This window comes from Balaenoptera borealis, assembly GCF_965194805.1.
Source record: "Balaenoptera borealis genome assembly, chromosome: 3".
NCBI lineage: Eukaryota > Metazoa > Chordata > Mammalia > Artiodactyla > Balaenopteridae > Balaenoptera > Balaenoptera borealis.
In genome coordinates, this window is record NC_138866.1 from 86186165 (window position 1) to 86205265 (window position 19101).

At 37.9% G+C, this 19101-nt stretch overlaps 1 protein-coding gene across 9 annotated transcripts in view; it reads right to left on the reverse strand.

Moving 5' to 3' along the window:
- TP53BP1 (tumor protein p53 binding protein 1) overlaps window positions 1-19101 on the reverse strand; it is a 70269-nt gene that overhangs the window by 48861 nt on the left and 2307 nt on the right. For 5 of the 9 annotated variants that reach the window (XM_082388688.1, XM_082388684.1, XM_082388687.1 and 2 more), the window contains exons 5-11: window positions 12323-12453; window positions 11532-11690; window positions 11050-11179; window positions 9516-9682; window positions 8063-8192; window positions 7162-7256; window positions 4361-4566 (exon numbers count right to left, since the gene is read on the reverse strand). In XM_082388688.1, the coding sequence (XP_082244814.1) occupies window positions 4361-4566; window positions 7162-7256; window positions 8063-8192; window positions 9516-9682; window positions 11050-11179; window positions 11532-11690; window positions 12323-12453 (1018 nt within the window). Of the gene's footprint in view, window positions 1-4360; window positions 4567-7161; window positions 7257-8062; window positions 8193-9515; window positions 9683-11049; window positions 11180-11531; window positions 11691-12322; window positions 12454-14679; window positions 15181-19101 lie in introns of those variants that run through there. The other 4 variants (XM_082388685.1, XM_082388682.1, XM_082388683.1 and 1 more) reach the window with 2 other exon arrangements.

Consider the following 19101-nt stretch of genomic DNA (forward strand, 5'->3'; position numbering starts at 1 on the left):
TACTGAGCCTGTGCTCTAGAGCCCGTGAGCCACAACTACTGAGTCCGCGTGCTGCAACTACTGAAGCCCGCGTGCCTAGAGCCCGTGCTCCGCAACAAGAGAAGCCACTGCAATGAGAAGCCCACACACCACAACAAAGTGTAGCCCCCGCTCACCACAACTAGAGAAAGCTCGTGCGCAGCAACGAAGACCCAATGCAACCAAAAATAAAATAAATTAAATAAATTTAAAAAAAAAAAAACAGGAAAGGAAACCTCATATCCATTAAGCAGTTGTCCACATTCTGAATACGTTTTAAGTGTTATCAAAGTAAATACTTATGTGATATCTTTCACAGAATTTTTTCAATATATGTATAATTTCAGTCAGCAAAGTAAAACTTCAGGGGCTAACCAGCCTATCAATAAGCTGTACTTCTTAAGACTGCCTGGATCTAGCCTCCGAGTGTCTGGCCCCTGATAATCCACAGCGTTGAGGCTCCCTGAAGGCCTAGTCAGAATAACGAAGTTAAGTGAAAAAAACCACCTCAGGGCTCTGGATAAAGACTGATGAAGAACTGTCAAGACTTCGCTCAATGAGTCAACCAGTCTAGATTCAACAGACCTAAATCCATAGTATCCAACCAGTCAAAAACTGGTCTCACACACACAGAGTTTAAGAGCCACTCATACAATCATCTATAATCTGACTTGTCATCCCCAAATTAATATGTATATCAAGAATGAGAAAGTGTTAAATATCAAACTATTTTCTACTAATCCTCTCCTCAGCCCTCACATCCTGGTGAAGCGTCAAAGAGGCTATGAAATTAACAAATATATTAGGAAAAAAAAGAAAGAAATACATGGGGCTTCCCTGGTGGCACAGTGGTTAAGAATCCGCCTGCCAATGCAGGAGACACGTGTTCAAGCCCTGGTCTGGGAAAATCTCACATGCCTCAGAGCAACTAAACCCGTGTGCCACAACTACTGAGCCTGCACTCTAGAGCCCACGAGCCACAACTACTGAGCCCACGCGCCCAGAGCCCGTGCTCTGCAACAAGAGAAGCCACCGCAGTGAGAAGCCCACACACCACAACCAAGAGTAGCTCCCGCTTGCCACAACTAGAGAAAGCCCACACGCAGCAACAAAGACCCAACGCAGCCAAAAATTAATAAATAGATATTACAACATCAAAATTAGGTTCATTTGGACTTCCATAACCAATTTACAGAAGAAATAACAGATGTGCAAAGGTGAGTCATTAAGACTAACATGTAAGGAGTTTGATACATAATGAAAAAAGCATGGAACTTCCAAATAAAAACAGTGGATTTAATACACACATTTTTTTTTAACTCTCCTCCAAAATCCCACTAAGCAATGGTAAAGGGATTTTTTTTAAAAATGAATTTTCAAGAAAAAGAGAACAGGGACTTCCCTGGTGGCGCAGTGGTTAAGAATCTGCCTGCCAATGCAGGGGACACGGGTTCGAGCCCTGGTCCAGGAAGATCCCACATGCCGTGCAGCAACTAAGCCCGCGCACCACAACTACTGAGCCTGCGCTCTAGAGCCCACGAGCCACCCTACTGAAGCCCGCGAGCCTAGAGCCCGTGCTCCCCAACAAGAGAAGCCACCGCAATGAGAAGCTTGCGCACCGCAAAGAAGAGTAGCCCCTGCTCACCGCAACTAGAGAAAGCCCGCATGCAGCAATGAAGATCCAACGCAGCCATAAATAAATAAATAAATAAATTTATTAAAAAAAAAAAAAAAAAGAAGAAGAGAACAAAGAACAGATAACCACAATAAAATTTTGGAAGAGTGGTCATCTATCTAGCAGACTAGTGAAAACTTAATTTCTAAGACAGCAGTGGAGAAAGCTAAGAAGTAACCCAAATTACACCTCAGAACTACCATGTCCCAAAAAAGATTCAGCACTTGGCAGTAACCCAAGTAACTCTGGAAGTGGTGATGAGGGTAGTGCTAAAAACAGGAGGAGGACTGGCTGGAAATCTATTTAAGAAGCAGTTTAATCCCCTGATTCGCTCTTCCTGACCCTCCTCTGCCCTGGACAGGGTAAAACAGAGCATCCCTGAACTGGAGGAAAAGAGGCACAGTTATCAGAAAGTACCAGACTGAAAACAGGGAGATAAAATGAAAATTTACATATTGAATGGAACCTGCACCTGCCTCGCAACACCCCCAGTCCTCTTCCATCATAGACTTCTAAAGCAATGGCAGACAGGAGGGAACCTGAACAAGACAAGATAAATCAAGATACTGACATGAGGGGACCCCAAAAATGGCCCTGCAGATCACACTGCAGTAAATTCCAGACACATGAAGCACCAACTACCAATTCAGAACTTCTAATCAGTTTTCTGGGATTTCACTCTTAAAGCAGTCAGACAATCAAGGATTATTATCAGACTCTTGAGGAAAGCCTCTTTAAAAGTCAAACATCAAAACTAACAAAACTAACTAAAATCTATTTGAAGAAATAGTGACTATTGCAGGGAGAAAACTTCTCAAAAACTATTATTAATATCATGAAGGAGATAAGATAGTATACCCATTGAATGACAAAATGCTATTTTTTTTTAAAAAGGGAGAACACTCAAGGAAAAAAAAAAAGAGTATAGAAATGAAAAACCCAAGAGTAGAAATTAATGTCTCAGAGAAAGTTAAAAAATGGTTGAACCTGGCAGTTGCACTCCTAATTATATACAAGAGAAATAAAAATACACGTTTGCGCAAAACTTGTGCACAAATGTACACAGCATTATTTATAATAACCAAGAAGGGGAAACAACCCAAATGTCCATCAACTGATAAACGGATGAATAAAACGTGGTATGTACATACACAGTATTATTCAGAATAAAAAAGAATGAAGTTCTGATACATGTCAAAACGTGGATGAACTGTGGAAACATTACAGTAAAGAAACCAGTCACAAAAGACTACATATTGTATAATTCCACTTATGTGAAATGCCCAGAACAGGCAAATCCGTAGAGACACAAAGTAGATTAGTGATTGACTAGGGCTGGGGGTGGGGGAAATGGGAGTGACTGTTAATAAGCATGGGGTCTTTTGTTGGGGGTAGAGGGGGAGCATGATGAAAATGTTCTAAAATTAGACTCTGGTGAATAACTATACAACTTTGTGAATACACTAAAAGCCACTAGATTATACACTTTAAAAGGGTGAACAACACGATGCATGAATTATATCTCAATAAAGTCAGGGTTTTTTTTAAGTTTTAAAAAAAAATAGTTGAGGAAATCATCCAGAAAGTTAAACAAAAGGAGAGAGAGATGGAAAGTAGGACACAAAATAATAAAATTACAAGACTATTCTAGGAGTATGAATATCCAAACAATAGGTATTCCATTAAGAAAAAAAAAAAAAGAACAAAGGGGAAGAAATTAAATAATTAAATGTCCCTGAACTGAAGGGCTTGAGTTTCTAGATTGAGAGGGCTTACCAACACAATGAAGAAAAACAGACCTATGCCAAGGGTCTGGAAGTTTCAGAACACTGGGGATAAAAAGAAAAATCTACAAGATTCCAGTAAGGAAAAAAAACAGCTCACATATTAAAGATCAAAATCAAACTGGCCACACTTCTCAGCAGCAACACTGGAAGTCTGAAGATGGTAGAGCGATGCTTTCTAAAGTTTAAAGGAAAATTATTTCCAACCTAAAATTCTATACTCCTACAAACTATGAATCATGTATGAGAGTAGAAAGTATGCTACTAAAGAATGTCCTCCATCAAAATGAGGGAGTAAACCAAGCAAGAAGACACAGAGCCCAAGAGGAATCCAACACAAAGACAGGTAAGAACAATCTCCAAAGACAATGAAAGGGAGGTGACAGTTATATACCAGGAATAGATGGTAATAGCACAGATTAGAACTCAGGAGGCTCCAAAAGTGGTTTCTCCAAAATGAAGAAGTTTGAGGCCCCTGAACATCTTGAAAGGAGATTTTGACAACTGGTGGAAAGCCTAGGGTTGATCTAGTGAGAAGTTCATGCGTTAAGGTAGAATAATGATTAATGCCCCCTTTCAATTTCAAAGCAACATTTTTAAGAAGTTAAAGACATAGTACAAATTATACTCCAATAAAGATGTTAAAAAAAAAAAGACATAGTACAAAATTCAAACATAAAAAGTACATCAAGATGTTAGATGACCCTGGAAATGTTCTAAAACTAGATTCTGATAACAGCTGCACAATTCTGTAAATTTACTAAAATATCACTAAACTATACACTTAAAATGGGTGAGTTTTATGGTTTGTAAATTATACCTCAATACAGTTGTTTAAAAAAAAAAGATGTTAGGAGGAAAAAACTTTTTCTATGGTACTCACATGAGAAAACTCAGGCTGGGATGGAACAGGAAGTGACCCAGGAGTGAAGACTGGTGTGCTCTGAGATACCGGTGTTGAGGCTTGTGGTGATATAGTGGGCTCAGGTGGGAGAGGGGGGTTTTCTATCCCTACTCGTTCATCACCTTGGAGTTTCTTCTGAAAAGACTCTCTCCCTTCAGATAACACTGACATATCCATTGGCTCATCTAGTTTAAAACAGGAAAAACAAATTGAGAAATAAGCACTCATCAATACTATTCATGTTCCAATACCACTAATAACAATTATATTCAGATATTTTCATCCCTAAAAAAAAACAGTGACAATTTTCAGAAAAGCTGATAGGTTAATAGAAGATTGAGTCCTAGGAATCTAGCAACACTTTATTCCCCTGGGGGAGGGAAGTTCACAACTCCTAAAATACTCAGATATAGATTAAAATAGGGTTCATCTAGGGATACCCATCCATCCATATGATAGTAAATTAACTTGGTTCCTCTGAGACCCTTTCCTGATTATAGCTCAGTTTTCACATTTGCATAGGAACGCCCAGATTAATGGCACCTAATTTAACCACAGACCTTGAAAGGCAGTGAACTTGTTTACCACTCTAAGTAAATATCTACATATTTATGAACTCATTTTATTTGCATTAACTGCTAAGTGCAGAGAGGTGGATGCCAGGACAAATAGAGAAGAAGGAAAAACAAAAATCTATCAATGACAATCAGCAATGATTTATCAAAGAACAAAGTACAGGACACTAATCCTGAGATAAATTGCTCAGGAGGGAAACATAAACACAAACAAAACACAAAACACTGCTTTTCCTATAGTATCCTACCCACCTGTAGGCTAACAGGATCTTCCTCAGAGCCAGCCTAGCTTGCTAGGTATTTGATTCATCAACCCCTTTTCCCCTATCTTACAACTTGACCCCAAACAGGCTTCTTTTAGACCACTCTCACAAAGTACCTATGCCATTTAGTTTTTGCCTAAAATCCACATTCATGCTACCAGGTAACCGCCCCACCTCCACCTCAATACCTACCCCTGCTGCTTAGCTTGGCCTCAAACGCACACTCCACTGTAATGCTAGGTTCGGGAACTGATGCTATAGGCCTTTTTTACACTACCACAGCTGTGTTAAGTATTTTCATTACACCTTTTGATCTTTATTGCCGTGACAAAGCACTTATTAAGGACTGTTCTAAGCACTACATATAAAAAGGCTTTAGGTTAATATTCTTAGACAACAACAACAAAATACAAAAAGCATACACAGTTGCACAGTTATGCACATATTAAGCAAATGCATTAAATCTAAAATATAATTGACAAAGGAAAATACAATGTTACATGAAAAGAAAAGAACACTGAATCATATACATAACATGATCCCACTTGTGTAAACATACTTCTTTATATTTATGCATAGAAAACACACTGAAAGGAAACACACATATCCAAATACTAATTATATCTGGACTGTGGTATCACAGGTGATTTTTATTTTCTTCTCATTACTTTCCCATATGCTTTCCAAACTTTCTACAGTAAGTACTAATTATGTTTACAGTCAGGGAGAAAGCATTTTTAATATAATTATTTTTATATATCTTCAGTGTTCACACTACAGATAGAAAAAATGGTTCTAAGGATAAGCCAAACTTAACTTGCATTAACAGCATTTTTTGTAGAATGGATTCACTTTTATTTTTCACTGAAGATATCACTAATCATGTTATGCTTAGAATGATATTAGTCCATTTGGATACCTACATTGATTTTAAGAGAAAATAGCCAGACACAAACTTTGTGGCAGAAGAAAGTCTAAGATTAAATTTTGTCATGGGTAAATGAAAACCCATGAGCACAGGCTCTGGAGGCAGCTGCCCAAGTTCAAATCCTGCCTCTATAACTTAGTTATGAAATCTCTCTGTGCCTCCATTTTCTCATCTGTAAAATGGGGATAAAAGTAACACCTACTTCTTAGGACTGTTGTGAGGATTTAAAAAAAAAAAAAACAAAAAAAGAAACAAAGAGAAGAACCTAGAACGAAAGAGAAGCAAAAAGAACAGTGCCTGGCATAAAATAAGTGTTCAATAAATATTAGCTATTGTACCATTATTGATATGTGAAAGAATGAAAAGGAAAAAATCATGGAATTTATTGGAAAAGGCTTTGTAGAAGTAGGAAAAATTTAGAAATATCTTGAATGACTGGATAGGAGACTAGAACAGAGCAAAAGAGGTTTAGATAATGACATAAATTAAGTAAAAAGAAAAACTTTCTTGTGAATAAAGTAACATAAAATCACTAGGTCCTCAAAGGAGGAAGGGAATTAAGTCAAAATTTCTACCACCTGCTCCTAACCACTCTTTGGCTAAAACTGCTTTGATAATAGCAGAAGTAACCTATAAAGAACAAAAGAAACAATTTTTGGTTCCCTCTGACCAGTAACATGTTACCAAGCTGCTGGAGACTATTAGGCCAATGGCAATAAAGGTCTTCATTATACTATTGATAATTCATTTGAGTTCAACTTGAACAATTTTCCCTTAAGGGTCTTTTCAAAAATTAAGTTGTCAATACAGAACTCTCAGAAGAATCAGTGCTAGAAAAGCAAAGAACCGAGGAAAGCACTTAACATTAGGCCACTCCCCTGAAGCTTAGACATGAGTCCTAGCGAATAGCTGAGGTCACAGTGTTCTAACATGTAAAGGAACAGTACACTTCACAAGGCAGAAGTGCTGCCCCTCTTCTAACCTGAGATCAACAGACAGATCAAGAGAGCTCACCTTTTCTCCCTTCTTGCTCTGTGGGACTGCTAGGAACGATAAAGGGGGTAGATCGGAAGGCATCAGGGGAAGGAGCAACAAGGTCTGAGGAATTCCTTTATACAAAGAGAGAGCCACAGGTTATTTTACCACAGCTACAGCTTCGCACTTGCTTTCTACTTCTTAACAGCAAAAATATCTATAACTCATTCAAGTACTTATTAGTGTTTCTCTCAAACAGCTAACCAAGGTTGGTAGAAGAGCCATGAACAAGACTTCAATAACTATTTCTCACACCAGACATATCCAAAATTAGAATTTAAAAAAAAAAAAAAAAAAGATTAAGGGAAAAGCCATATGATTACAAGAGAAAGTAAATGACCAGACACAAGGACATCATGACTGAAAAGCAGGATGAGATAGTGCTAAAAAAATTAATTCATCTGCAGATTTGAGACAAATATTTACTCCATTTTTTGCCTATTATGAGAAAGATCATGCACATTCTTATTAAAAAAAAAAAAAAAAAAAAGCAACCTCTTTGCCCTAACACGGATAAAGAAATCCAACTACTGTCAACTCTAGCATAACCTCTTCTGCACCCCTATGCAATTAAATGGGAAGAACTGCTAGCCAAATGGAGCAGCAGGCAGCTTGTTTTGGACACGTAAGTCTCTAAATAACTGGGCAGTTTCTTTCCTGGTGAAACCTTCAGGCTACAATTTTAAAATCTCCAAATGGGAAAGCAGATCTACCTGCCTTCGATAATTCCACTAAGTTCTTATTCCCCAAAATTCTTAAGCCTAGAGTTTACTTTTCAGTTTCAAAAAGACTTCTGGACTACCAACTTTAGCCCTTTCAACCTTAGCCTAAAACCATCAGGCACATGTTTCCTTGAAAGGGTTATTTTAGGCTTACTTACGTGGAAAGACTCTCCTGAACAAGAGACCTCTGACCAGAGAGCTGCAGGAGGTGCAAAGTGGTGGCAGGTGTGGAAGCCAAAGAACACCCACCTTCCTCCCTTGAAGGAGTAGAGCAACCATCAGACGCTACTGAGAAAAAAAAAAAATTCTAGTTGCATTTACTTCTCATATTGACATTACTGAACTGTCAAAAAAACAAAAGACACTCAGTAGTACAAAAAGCGTAATATTCATATCCACCCATGTTCCAAGAGGGCAGAAACTGTTTTCTAACTGCAGTACAATTAGTGGAATGCCACGCTAACACAAATCTTGAGTGACCACTAAACAACCTCTCCCTAATGAATTATGGGTTTCTTTTATAAAGAATTGACAAAAAGAACTCCTTAGTCCTTTCTGTCATGATCGAAGCCTGGAGAAGAAAAGCCAGGACGCTTAAGCCTCTCCTTGGCTGCTCTTCTTTCTTGTGAAGTTTCTATTATAAGACAGCAAGCGAGCCCTTTATTCCAAGGTCTACCTAAGGTGAAGTAAAGCTTATGCCATGATGCAGATGGGAGAAGTCAAAATGATGTGCATGACACCTGATGATATGAATGCAGCAATTTTCATGATTAGAATCTGGGCTCCTCAAAAGACAGGAAAAATACTAAAGCGTAAGTAAAAGGATATATGAGCAGCCATTACTGATTTATACTATGAAGAGGCTCCTGTTGGTCCCTTCTCCCTAGCAACAAATGGAGTATCAGCTGTATTAACTGCAAGAATAAAGAAATTTCTTAAGTACAATCTTGTGGCTTTAATGAGAGACCAGAAAAGGTTTCTTGGTGATGCTCTGTATGTCCCGCACACATTCACAGCACAGTACAGGAGTATAACCTTCTCTTCCTCCCTACTTACAACCAATACATCATATTTTGCTGATTGTTACTGACGCTTTCTGGCTCTGTGAGGCTGCAGCATGGGGCACTGGTGGGGGTTAATGAAAGGTGAAACAAATACCATTCTAGTCTTCTAAAGGTATTATGTTCCTTCTGCTGGACCATAACTTCCTATTTGTGGCAGAGGAACTAATAAACAGATGAATAAGTAGACTGTTACCCAGGTGAACATGAAAATCTTCATTTAATTATCATGATATTTAAGATTTGAAGACTTATGATAACAGAAATAGCTACTCTGCCCATAACATTAAATCTGCCATATTATTAGCTAGTATTCTTCAATATCTCCATTTCCAAAAGAGAAAGAAAATTATGCTAACACACGTTAAATAGCAATTATTTCCAAAAAGCCCTTCTCATTAATCAGCTAGAAACGTACTTTCCTTCCATACCACAAACAAGTCTGCACACCTATAAAGTGCCTTCTGACTTAAAACAGTAGCCTCAGAACAGAAATAAAAGTTTAGATCTTCAGAAAAGAAGAGCTACGGCAACTAATTACTCTTTGTACCTGTTTTATTGCTCTGGTCAAACAAGTCTTCTTGAGTTGACAAAACCTCAGGCTCTGGTGACTTCTGAATCTGCATCCCACCTTCCAGAAGTTCTTGAACAGATATTTGTTCTTTCGTTTCCACAGCAGCAAGAGAGCCTTTGGGACTAGCAGGCATGTCCTCTGACCTAGGAAATTCATATCGCCAGGAGAAAAAGTTACTATGTTCAAAGGCTTTCATCTTTGAACAAAGAAGCATTTCCTGTTTCGTGTGTTTTCCTTTTTTAATTTCAAAACTTCCAAAAACTATTTATTAAAAGTAAAATAAGCTACACTTTATAATGACGCAAAGCCCTCAGCCCATTTCAAAGAGTGTCTCAGTCTCTCACAAAGCAATACCTCTTTTCCACTCTGCTCACTGCAGTGTTGCACACTGTCCAAGATTTCTGATAAGTGAGTTAGGGATTTCTGTTACATACGTTGTTATCTAGAGGTGGATGAAGGAGTGTGACCCAGACCACAACAATGCCAGAATGAAGAATGACCTCCCACAGAAAGGGCTTGGATGTAAATCATCCTCTGCACCAGCCACACACATTATCTTCTGCTGACCTTTTTGATCTGATCTACTCAACCCGAGCCCCAAACCAAGACTCCTTCACACAAATACTACTTACACATGTAAGACACTCACTGCTGGCTCCTTTCCAGAGACTTAGGAGGTTCACCTACTCTCCCATTCCCCAGAGTAAACAGGATAGCAAAACTACCTAGAGAGTAATTTCCTAAGGAAAAGCGGAAAAAGTCAGCCCCCATTAAGCTGAGTGTTTTGCGTTAGAAAGACAACTTCTCTTGATATTCAACTTTGTTCAGTACCCCATTCCCCACTGTTTCTACTGAAGGAAGAAACAAAAGAATACTAAATGTTTACTCATTCCCTCCTCCAAAATGGAAGCATCCCACTTGTCCTCTGCCATATCTAAACTTGAGGTATTGACCAGAGACAATGCTGTTTTGGATACAACAATCACCATAGGCAGAACAAAGGTATACTGACCAATTCCCAAAAAGTTAAGAGCCTGAAAGACATGGGAAAAGAATACCTCCCTATTTATCTATGCCATAAGCTACCAGATGCAGGATACCTGAGGATCCAACGCAATCTGGATGCTCCTCAAGTATAAAAACAGTAGACTTTCAAATATAATATTCTTGTGACTCTTACAACACCAGAGAAGCTAGAAAGACATCCCACAGAGAGATAGTGCCTCTGCAGACAAAGAACAGAGAGGAGGAGTAGCAACCAAAGATTAAGGGGTCATCCTTACAGTTAGAGCAGCAATAAATTGGGTTTGTAATATGCCTAAAGATAAGGACACAACGAGAATTCATAAACAATAAATGTTTCTACTGGACCATAAATATGCCCAGGGCAAGGGGGAAAAAAAAAAAAATCAAGAATTTCTAAAAATGTTTCCACCTGGCCAAGTGAAATGAGTGTAACCCCATAGATAGCAGAAACCCAAAAATACTTCCTAGAAAGAACTTGGTTTACCTTGCAGGTGGTGAATTTTGCTCTTCTACCACAGGTACATCCTTACTGGGCTGTGCTGCCACAGGGATATCCTTGCTGGGCTGTGCTGCCATGGGGGTACCTTCATTAGACTGTTCTTCATGCTTAATTGCTTAAAGTTTTAGAAGAAGATAGGAAGGAGATATTTAATTTTTCAAAGTACTAGAAGTAGTCCCAAATGCTTTTTAAAAGGCAAAGATTTTAAAGAAAGAAATACAAACTGAAAATATATACAGGCATCATTCCAGAAAGGAAAATAACCAATTACCCACTTATAAAAAACCTTAGTATGCAAGCCATCAACTGACAAGTACTCGCCAGACAACTCTACAACCTTACTATACTAATTTAGATTATATTAACTTAGATAGCTATAAGATATATCAAGGAAAAAACAACTAGCTCTAGCATGGGAGGAAAATACTTATAAACAAACTCTAAATGCCAGAAAACATGTTACGTACCAATATTAGCATCCACATCAGAGAGCCTAGTATAAGCAGAGTTGGTGGTTACTGACTGTAGAGGCCCTTTGTCTGCTTCACGTGGCACAGTTTGTTCCTCAACATCCTGACTCTGGGAGAGTTCTAGAATCCCAAAGCCCAGCTGTGATGAGGCAGGATCTAGGAAGAAAACCACAAGAAATCAGATATCATCCCACAACATTATGCACTATGCAAGGTGCTGCCCTTTAGCAAAAGACGGTCATATTAAGTCCTTCACATCAAAGCCCTGTCCCCCAAATTTTTTTCAAAATAAAATTAAGAATAAAAGCACTAAAAGCAAAAGGGGAAAACGCATAATGAAGCAAAAAACTGTGTACTATAAAACCTTACAAGCACCTAATAAAGGTAGACTATTTCTACTTTCTAAAGAAATACATAAGCCCCTCCACACACACACACACACACACACACACACACACACACACACACACACACACACACGCAGAGAGCACTGTACTTCAGACTGTAATTCACCCCACAAGGCATGCATCCCAAAAATATTTGAAAAACAAATGAATACAAAAGAAGTAGGAGTCAGTATGCAGAAAGGGGGCTAAAAAATGAGCTAAAAATTCCTGAACACCAAAATTAGGTGGATTATCTTAGACTACCAGCAAATTTCCTAATGACTATTCTCAATTTAATGATCAGAAATCTATAACCTGATAAAAGGGAGAAATTTAGACATTTGCATGCTCATGTTAAAGGGGCTAGACCAATCTACTATCCTGAAAAAGGCATACAGCTACCTTCAGCACCAAGGGAGTGTGTGGTATCGTCTGAAATATCTCCTTCCTTTTCCTCTTTCTCCTTCTCTTCCACCTCTTCTTCCTTCTCTTCACCCACAGGAGGAGCAGATTCCACTGACATTCCCAAAACACTATACAGCAAAAAGACACAATCATGTGTTCGCAGATAGGCCGGGATATTTTGCTCAAAGAACTCTTTAAATTTTATTGTGACTCTCCACACACCAACCACGTTTTAAGCAAATTTGAAAAAGTAAAAAACCTCACCCTATTATTGCTTCTTTCTACAAAAAGCACCTAAAAGGTTAACAACTCAAAACACTGTAGTACAGAATTAAGTAATACAAATAAGAGACAGAAGGAAGAAACAAACATACTTGATTTTTATCTTTCTCTGAAAAAATCTGAGCAGGGATAGAAAAATCTTGCACTCAAGAGAATTACTGACAAGTGACAAGAGAAGATGTGCATTAGATGTGCAGAGAAGGGGGTCAAAATACATCTATTTAATAGAACACAGTTCACAAAAGAATTTTAGCAAAAATTCTTAGAATACATAACATAGAACCACAGTGGCTGAAAAAAATTCAGGTAAGAGGTCTGTGTATTAAGAAGAAGACATCACAGGTCAAAAAATGATAAACAAAAGTAAAAGACACATAACAATTAGGAAAAAATATCTGCAATAATATAACAAAAGAATAGTCTCCATAATATACAAGGAACTCGTAAGAAGAAGCTCAAGATATGAATGGACAAACAACAGAAAAGACAACTCACAAAAAAAAGAAATACAAGTATCTTTAAACATGTAAGAAATCAGAGAAACCATTTGTTGCCAATCAAATTAGAAAAAAAAAAACTGTAAATACTGTACTACTATTCAGTGCTGCCCAAACCTGAGGTGAGATTAGCATTATCACATACTGTTTATAAGAGTATAAACTAATAGAACCTTTCTGCAGAACAACTGGGAAATATGTATCAAGAGCTCTAAAAAATGTTCATACCTAGTAATTTCAACTGTAAAAAATAATTTGAAATATGAAAAGATTCTTATACAAACTTACTTTCGAAGTTCACTGTGACTAACAAACAACCTGCTGTAAGCCCAACAGTAGGTAAATGATTAACTAATTTCATAATTCATAAAATGGAATTTATGCAGCCGTTAAAAATGTTCAAAACAGGGGCTTCCCTGGTGGCGCAGTGGTTGAGAATCCGCCTGCCAATGCAGGGGACACGGGTTCGAGCCCTGGTCTGGGAGGATCCCACATGCCACGGAGCGACTGGGCCCGTGAGCCACAACTGCTGAGCCTGCGCGTCTGGAGCCTGTGCTCCGCAACAAGAGAGGCCGCGATAGTGAAAGGCCCGCGCACCGCGATGAAGAGTGGCCCCCGCTTGCCACAACTAGAGAAAGCCCTCGCACAGAAACGAAGACCCAACACACTCAAAAATAAATAAATAAATAAATTCATAAATTAAAAAAAAAAATGTTCAAAACAACCAAGTGCAACATGTAAACCATAAATCTGGATTGGATACTGGATAAAATATATATATATATATAAAATAAAGCCATCTTTGAGACAACTTGGAAAATCTGAATATGCACTTATTACTAGGTTTTACAGAATCAATATTTTCTTAGGTGTGATAAGGGTATTATGATAATATAGGATAATATTTTTCTTAGGGGATGAATGCTAAAGTATTTGAGGGGAACTATGATTTCTGCAACTTTGCTTCAAAACAGTATATTTTATACACACACACAGAAAAAATGCATAGTATATTTTGAAAAAATGCATAGTATCTTTTCATCTCTACTGTGGGTTTAAACTTTTAAAATAAAAAACTTGGGGCAAATGTTATTTAGAGTTTTAATTGCCAGGGGAAATTAATTGCTCATGTTGTTAAGCAAAAAGGTCAAGAAACACAGGAACTTTTACTTCCCATGTGTCAACTATGTATATTAAGTGCACAACAACAACAAAAAAAAACAACAGGGAAAATAAGCCAAAATGTTTACAGCAATTAGCCTCTGGGTGGCAGAATTACAGATGACATTTTTTGCCTCCTTGTAACTTTCTACCCATTTAACATTTCATATAAAGACCATTAAGCATAAGTTTAATAAGCATAAAAGAGAAGAAAACATAAATTTGCAAAGTTGGGGACCATGATCCAAGGAAGAGAAAAAGGACTGAATAAAGACTTTCACAAAAATTAAATAGAACGTTACCTACACAACTGGGAGGACCAGATGCCTGACCTCAGGAAACATAGGGGAAGAAAGTCAAGAGCGTGTATGACAAAAAGTAGAAGAGCAATGAAAGACAGCACAAACCACACACCTTGGATCTTCCTCAGTCTCTTTTGGTGGTTTTCTTCAAGTTCCTAATGCTCGTAGGCACAGTGAGTCCTTGGACCTCTTCTTCACCTTCACTCACCCCCTTAGTGATCTTATCCAGACTCATGGCTTTGAATATCATCCATATGCTTATGACTCTGCAATTTTAAATCTCCAGCTTAGACCTTCCCCCTGAGCTCCAGACATTCACACTGTCAACTGCCTCCAACTGGCAATTGAAAATGCAGCTCAACTTTAACAGGTCTATAATTGACCTTCCCCTGCAGTCTTCTCATCTCAATTAACAGCAACTCCATTCTTCTAGCTCCCAAACGAAAAACATGGAATCACTGTTACCTCCTTCATCTCTCGCATACTTCACATCCAATCTATCTTTGAATCATATTTTCAAAAACCCAGAATCTCACCACTCCTCATCCACTTCTACTCTGGTCTAGCCACTGTCACATTTTGCCTAAATTATTTCAGTAGTCTCCTAGTAGGTCTTCCTGACTCTGCCCTTGGTCTTCCTGACTCTGCCCTTGCTCTCCCTTCAGACTATTCCTTTCTAAATTTAATCTGAAGAGCTTTCTTTTTATTTTAATTTTAATTTTTCCCAGCTTTATCGAGGTATAATGGACAAATAAAAATTGTATACTCTTCAATCTATTCCTGATCCAGCAGCCAGAGTGATCCTGTTTAAATCTAAGTCAGATCATGTCATTCCTCTGCTCAAAACCGTTCAATACTTTCCTAAGAGTAACAGCCAAATTCCTCACAATGATCCATAAGGCTTTATATATTCTGGTTCCCTCTTTACTTCCCTGACCTCTTCTCCCACTCCTCTCAAGCACTCCACGCCAGCCACACTAACCTCCTTGTCATTTCTCAATTATTCCAGGCACATGCTTCTCTCAGGGCCTTTGCATTTGCTGTTCTCTATGCATGGATTACATTTATCCCAAATAATAGCAGAGATCACTTACTTAAGATTTTTAGTCAAATGTCACATCACTAAAGCATCCCCTAAGTCATCCTAACCTAAACTTGCAATTCCTTTGATGCTTCCCATCCCCTTCTCTGCTTTATTTTTCTCCTCAGCCCTATCAGAGTCTAAGATACTATATATTTTTACTTATCTATCAAGTATTGCTATATCCCATACCAGAACGTAAGTTCCATTAAGGTCTAGGGTTTCTTATCTCTTCTGATCACTTTGTATCCCCAAAACTCAACAGTGCTTGGCATATAGGAAATACTCAATAAATATTTAATTAGAATGATTAGGTGAATCAGAAGAGGCTTGAAACTAATCTGATTATAGACAAAAAATAGTACTGATATTAAACTTTTCTCCACTATCCAAAACTGATGGAAAAAGAAAACAAAGGTTTAAATATATTATTTAGAAATACAGAAGTAGCCAATAAAAGAAATAAAACAATTATCATCAAAAATTAGGAGAATGTTGTTGTGAGTTAAAACCTCATCCTTCATTACGGAACTCAAGTGTCTTAATCTGATAAAACAAGAAATGGTAATACAACAGTGTGACTTAGTTTTACAACAGTATTAAGAGCTAGGGAGACAACCTCCCAAAGAACTATAAGCACAAACACTTAAAAAGCGTTACCTCTGTGAAAGGGGACCAATGGTGGGAATGGACTCTTTGCTTTTCATAATAAGTTCTTTTTAAAATAAATTATGTATTTATATTAGTCTTAAAAATATTTAACAGATCTCATCAAAATTAAAAACATGCTCTATGGAAAAAACCTCTTAAGAGGATGAAAAGACAAGCTACAGAGTAGGAGAAAATATTTGCAAACCACATATGCTACAAAGCACTAATATATAGAATATATAAAGAAGTCTCAAAACACAATAAAAAAAAATCCAGTTAGAAAATAGGCAAAAGACATGAACAGACATTTCCTTGAAGATGTACAGATGGCAGAGAAGCACATGAAAAGATGTTCAACATCATTAGCCATTAGGGAAATGCAAATTAAAACCTCAATGAGATATTATCACACACTTATCAGAATGGCTAAAATAAAAAATAGTGACAACACCAAATGCTGGTGAGAATGGAGAGCAATTGGATGTCTCATACACTGCTAGTGGGACTGTAAAATGATACAGCCACTATAGAAAACAGTTCAGCAGTTTCTTAAAAAAACTGAACAGGCAACTACCATATGACCCAGCAATTGCCCACCTGGCCATTTATCCTAGAGATACGAAGACTTACAAAAACCTGTATGCAAATGTTCATAGCAGCTTTATTTACATTAGCCAAAAACTAGAATCAACCCAGATTTCCTTCAATAGGCAAATGGTTAAACAAATCGTGGTACATCCATACCATGGAACACTACTCAGCAATAAGAAGGAACAAACCACTGATACATGCAACAACTCATATGGATCTCCTGGGGCTTATGCTAATTGAAAAAAGCCAATCCCCAAAGATTATATACTGTATGATCCTATTTATATAACATTTTGAATGACAAAACTTTACCAATAGAGGATGGTCTTTTTTTTTTTGGTCCCACTGCACGGCTTCCTGGATCTTAGTTCCCCACCCAGGGATCCAACCCACACCCTCAGCAGTGAAAGCACAGAGTCCTACCCACTGGACCACCAGGGAATTCCCCAGAGGATGGTCTTAATTAGTGGTTGCCAGAGGTTCACATGCAGGAGAGGGAGGTGGGTGTGGTTATAAAAGGACAACACTGGAGCTCCTGTTCAGCATTTTGACCTCAGTGGTGGATAAACCTACACAGGTGATTAAGCTGTATAAAAATTAATACACACACATGAGTACAAGTAAAACTAGGGAAATGTGAATAAGTTCACTGGATTTTATCAATGTTGATATTCTGGTTGTGAAAGTATACTATAGTTTTGCAAAGTGGTACCATTGGGGGAAACTGCGAAAAGTGTACAAAGAATCTCTCTGTACTATTTTTTACAAATGCATGTGAATCTACAATCATCTCAATTTTCTTAAATGTTTAACGGGGAAATAAAAATATCCTCAGCATCATATTTTAGGACACTTCATGTTTAGGACCACAGGCTTACATCACAATAGGACATTAGATAAGAGAGGAAGATCTTTTGGAACTTTATGATATATAAAAGTTCACAAGCAGCCTTTTTCAAAATATTTGCATTAATGAATAAAGACAACATAAAGAGATCAGTACACATGTGTTTTGAAGAGCTTTCATTCTTTTGGAATCAACCCCACATTCTCTGCAGTTTCGTGGCCTTTACACATGCTGCTCCCTGTGTCTGGAAAGCTCCTCCTTCCACACTTCTGTGCCACACACTTCATGCCACACTTCTCCCCAGCCCTTCAACTATGCCTAACAAATTTGTATTTATAGTTTAGATCATCCTTCTCAAAGAGGTTTTCCCTTATCCCCCATGTTAGGTTATATATTCTATTTTTTCCCTCTTTACAATGATCACAGTTCTCACTGAATAGCTATTTATGTAATTATTTAACCTCTGTTTCCCCTATTAAATTGTAAGCTCCATGATGGCAAACATGCTTTAAAACACCTTCCACAGTACCTGCACATTTACTGAATGTAAGCATTCAAGTATTTTTTTTTAAGGAAAGAGAACACCTTGATGCAAAAAGGGAAAAGAAGTAGCATGAGACTTCTCAAACAGTACCATTCATTTATAACAAGGGGTACACACGCATTCTGTCCCCACTGGTTCAAACTCAGATGCCGAGGCACAAAAACACAGATAAGCCTGGCACATGTTCCTAAAGAGGTATCACAAAAACTTAAATGCCTACAAAAAGCAAAGAAAGGTAACATAAATGAGTTAAGTGGCTGGGTTTAAGAACAAAAGCACAAGCCCTAGGATAAATGAAAAAAGAATACCTGGCCTCAGTGTCCAAGTACAACAGTGAGTTACAGGCACTATGACAGACCATAGCACTCATGCCCTACCTAAGCAGAAGCTGGCTGCTCACAGCTCCAGCCAACTGCTGCCAATAATACAACAGTTGCATTACTTCCGGCCTAGTAATCCCAGAAGCTGGAAATCTAAGTTCTATGTGAAATTTCCCTATTTTTAAATTCTATCAACAAATTCAAATATATTTTACAACTATGTGTGGGCCAACTAGAACCCACCTGCGGGCCAAAATAAGTCCACCAATTTGGGGATTGTTCTAAAGCATCCAACTGATGATTTGAGAGAAAAAATTTAAGTGCAAACACAGAGTATTAAACATACACACACATACACACACAAAAAAGCACTTATTTTTGAGATAAAACCCTAGTCTTTCACCTCAAACTAACATCCTCCTCTCTGACTACCTCCCTTTTCTATTCCACCACCCCAAGACTCCTACGTTCTCCTTTGATCTTAGGAGAATTTGGGTGTT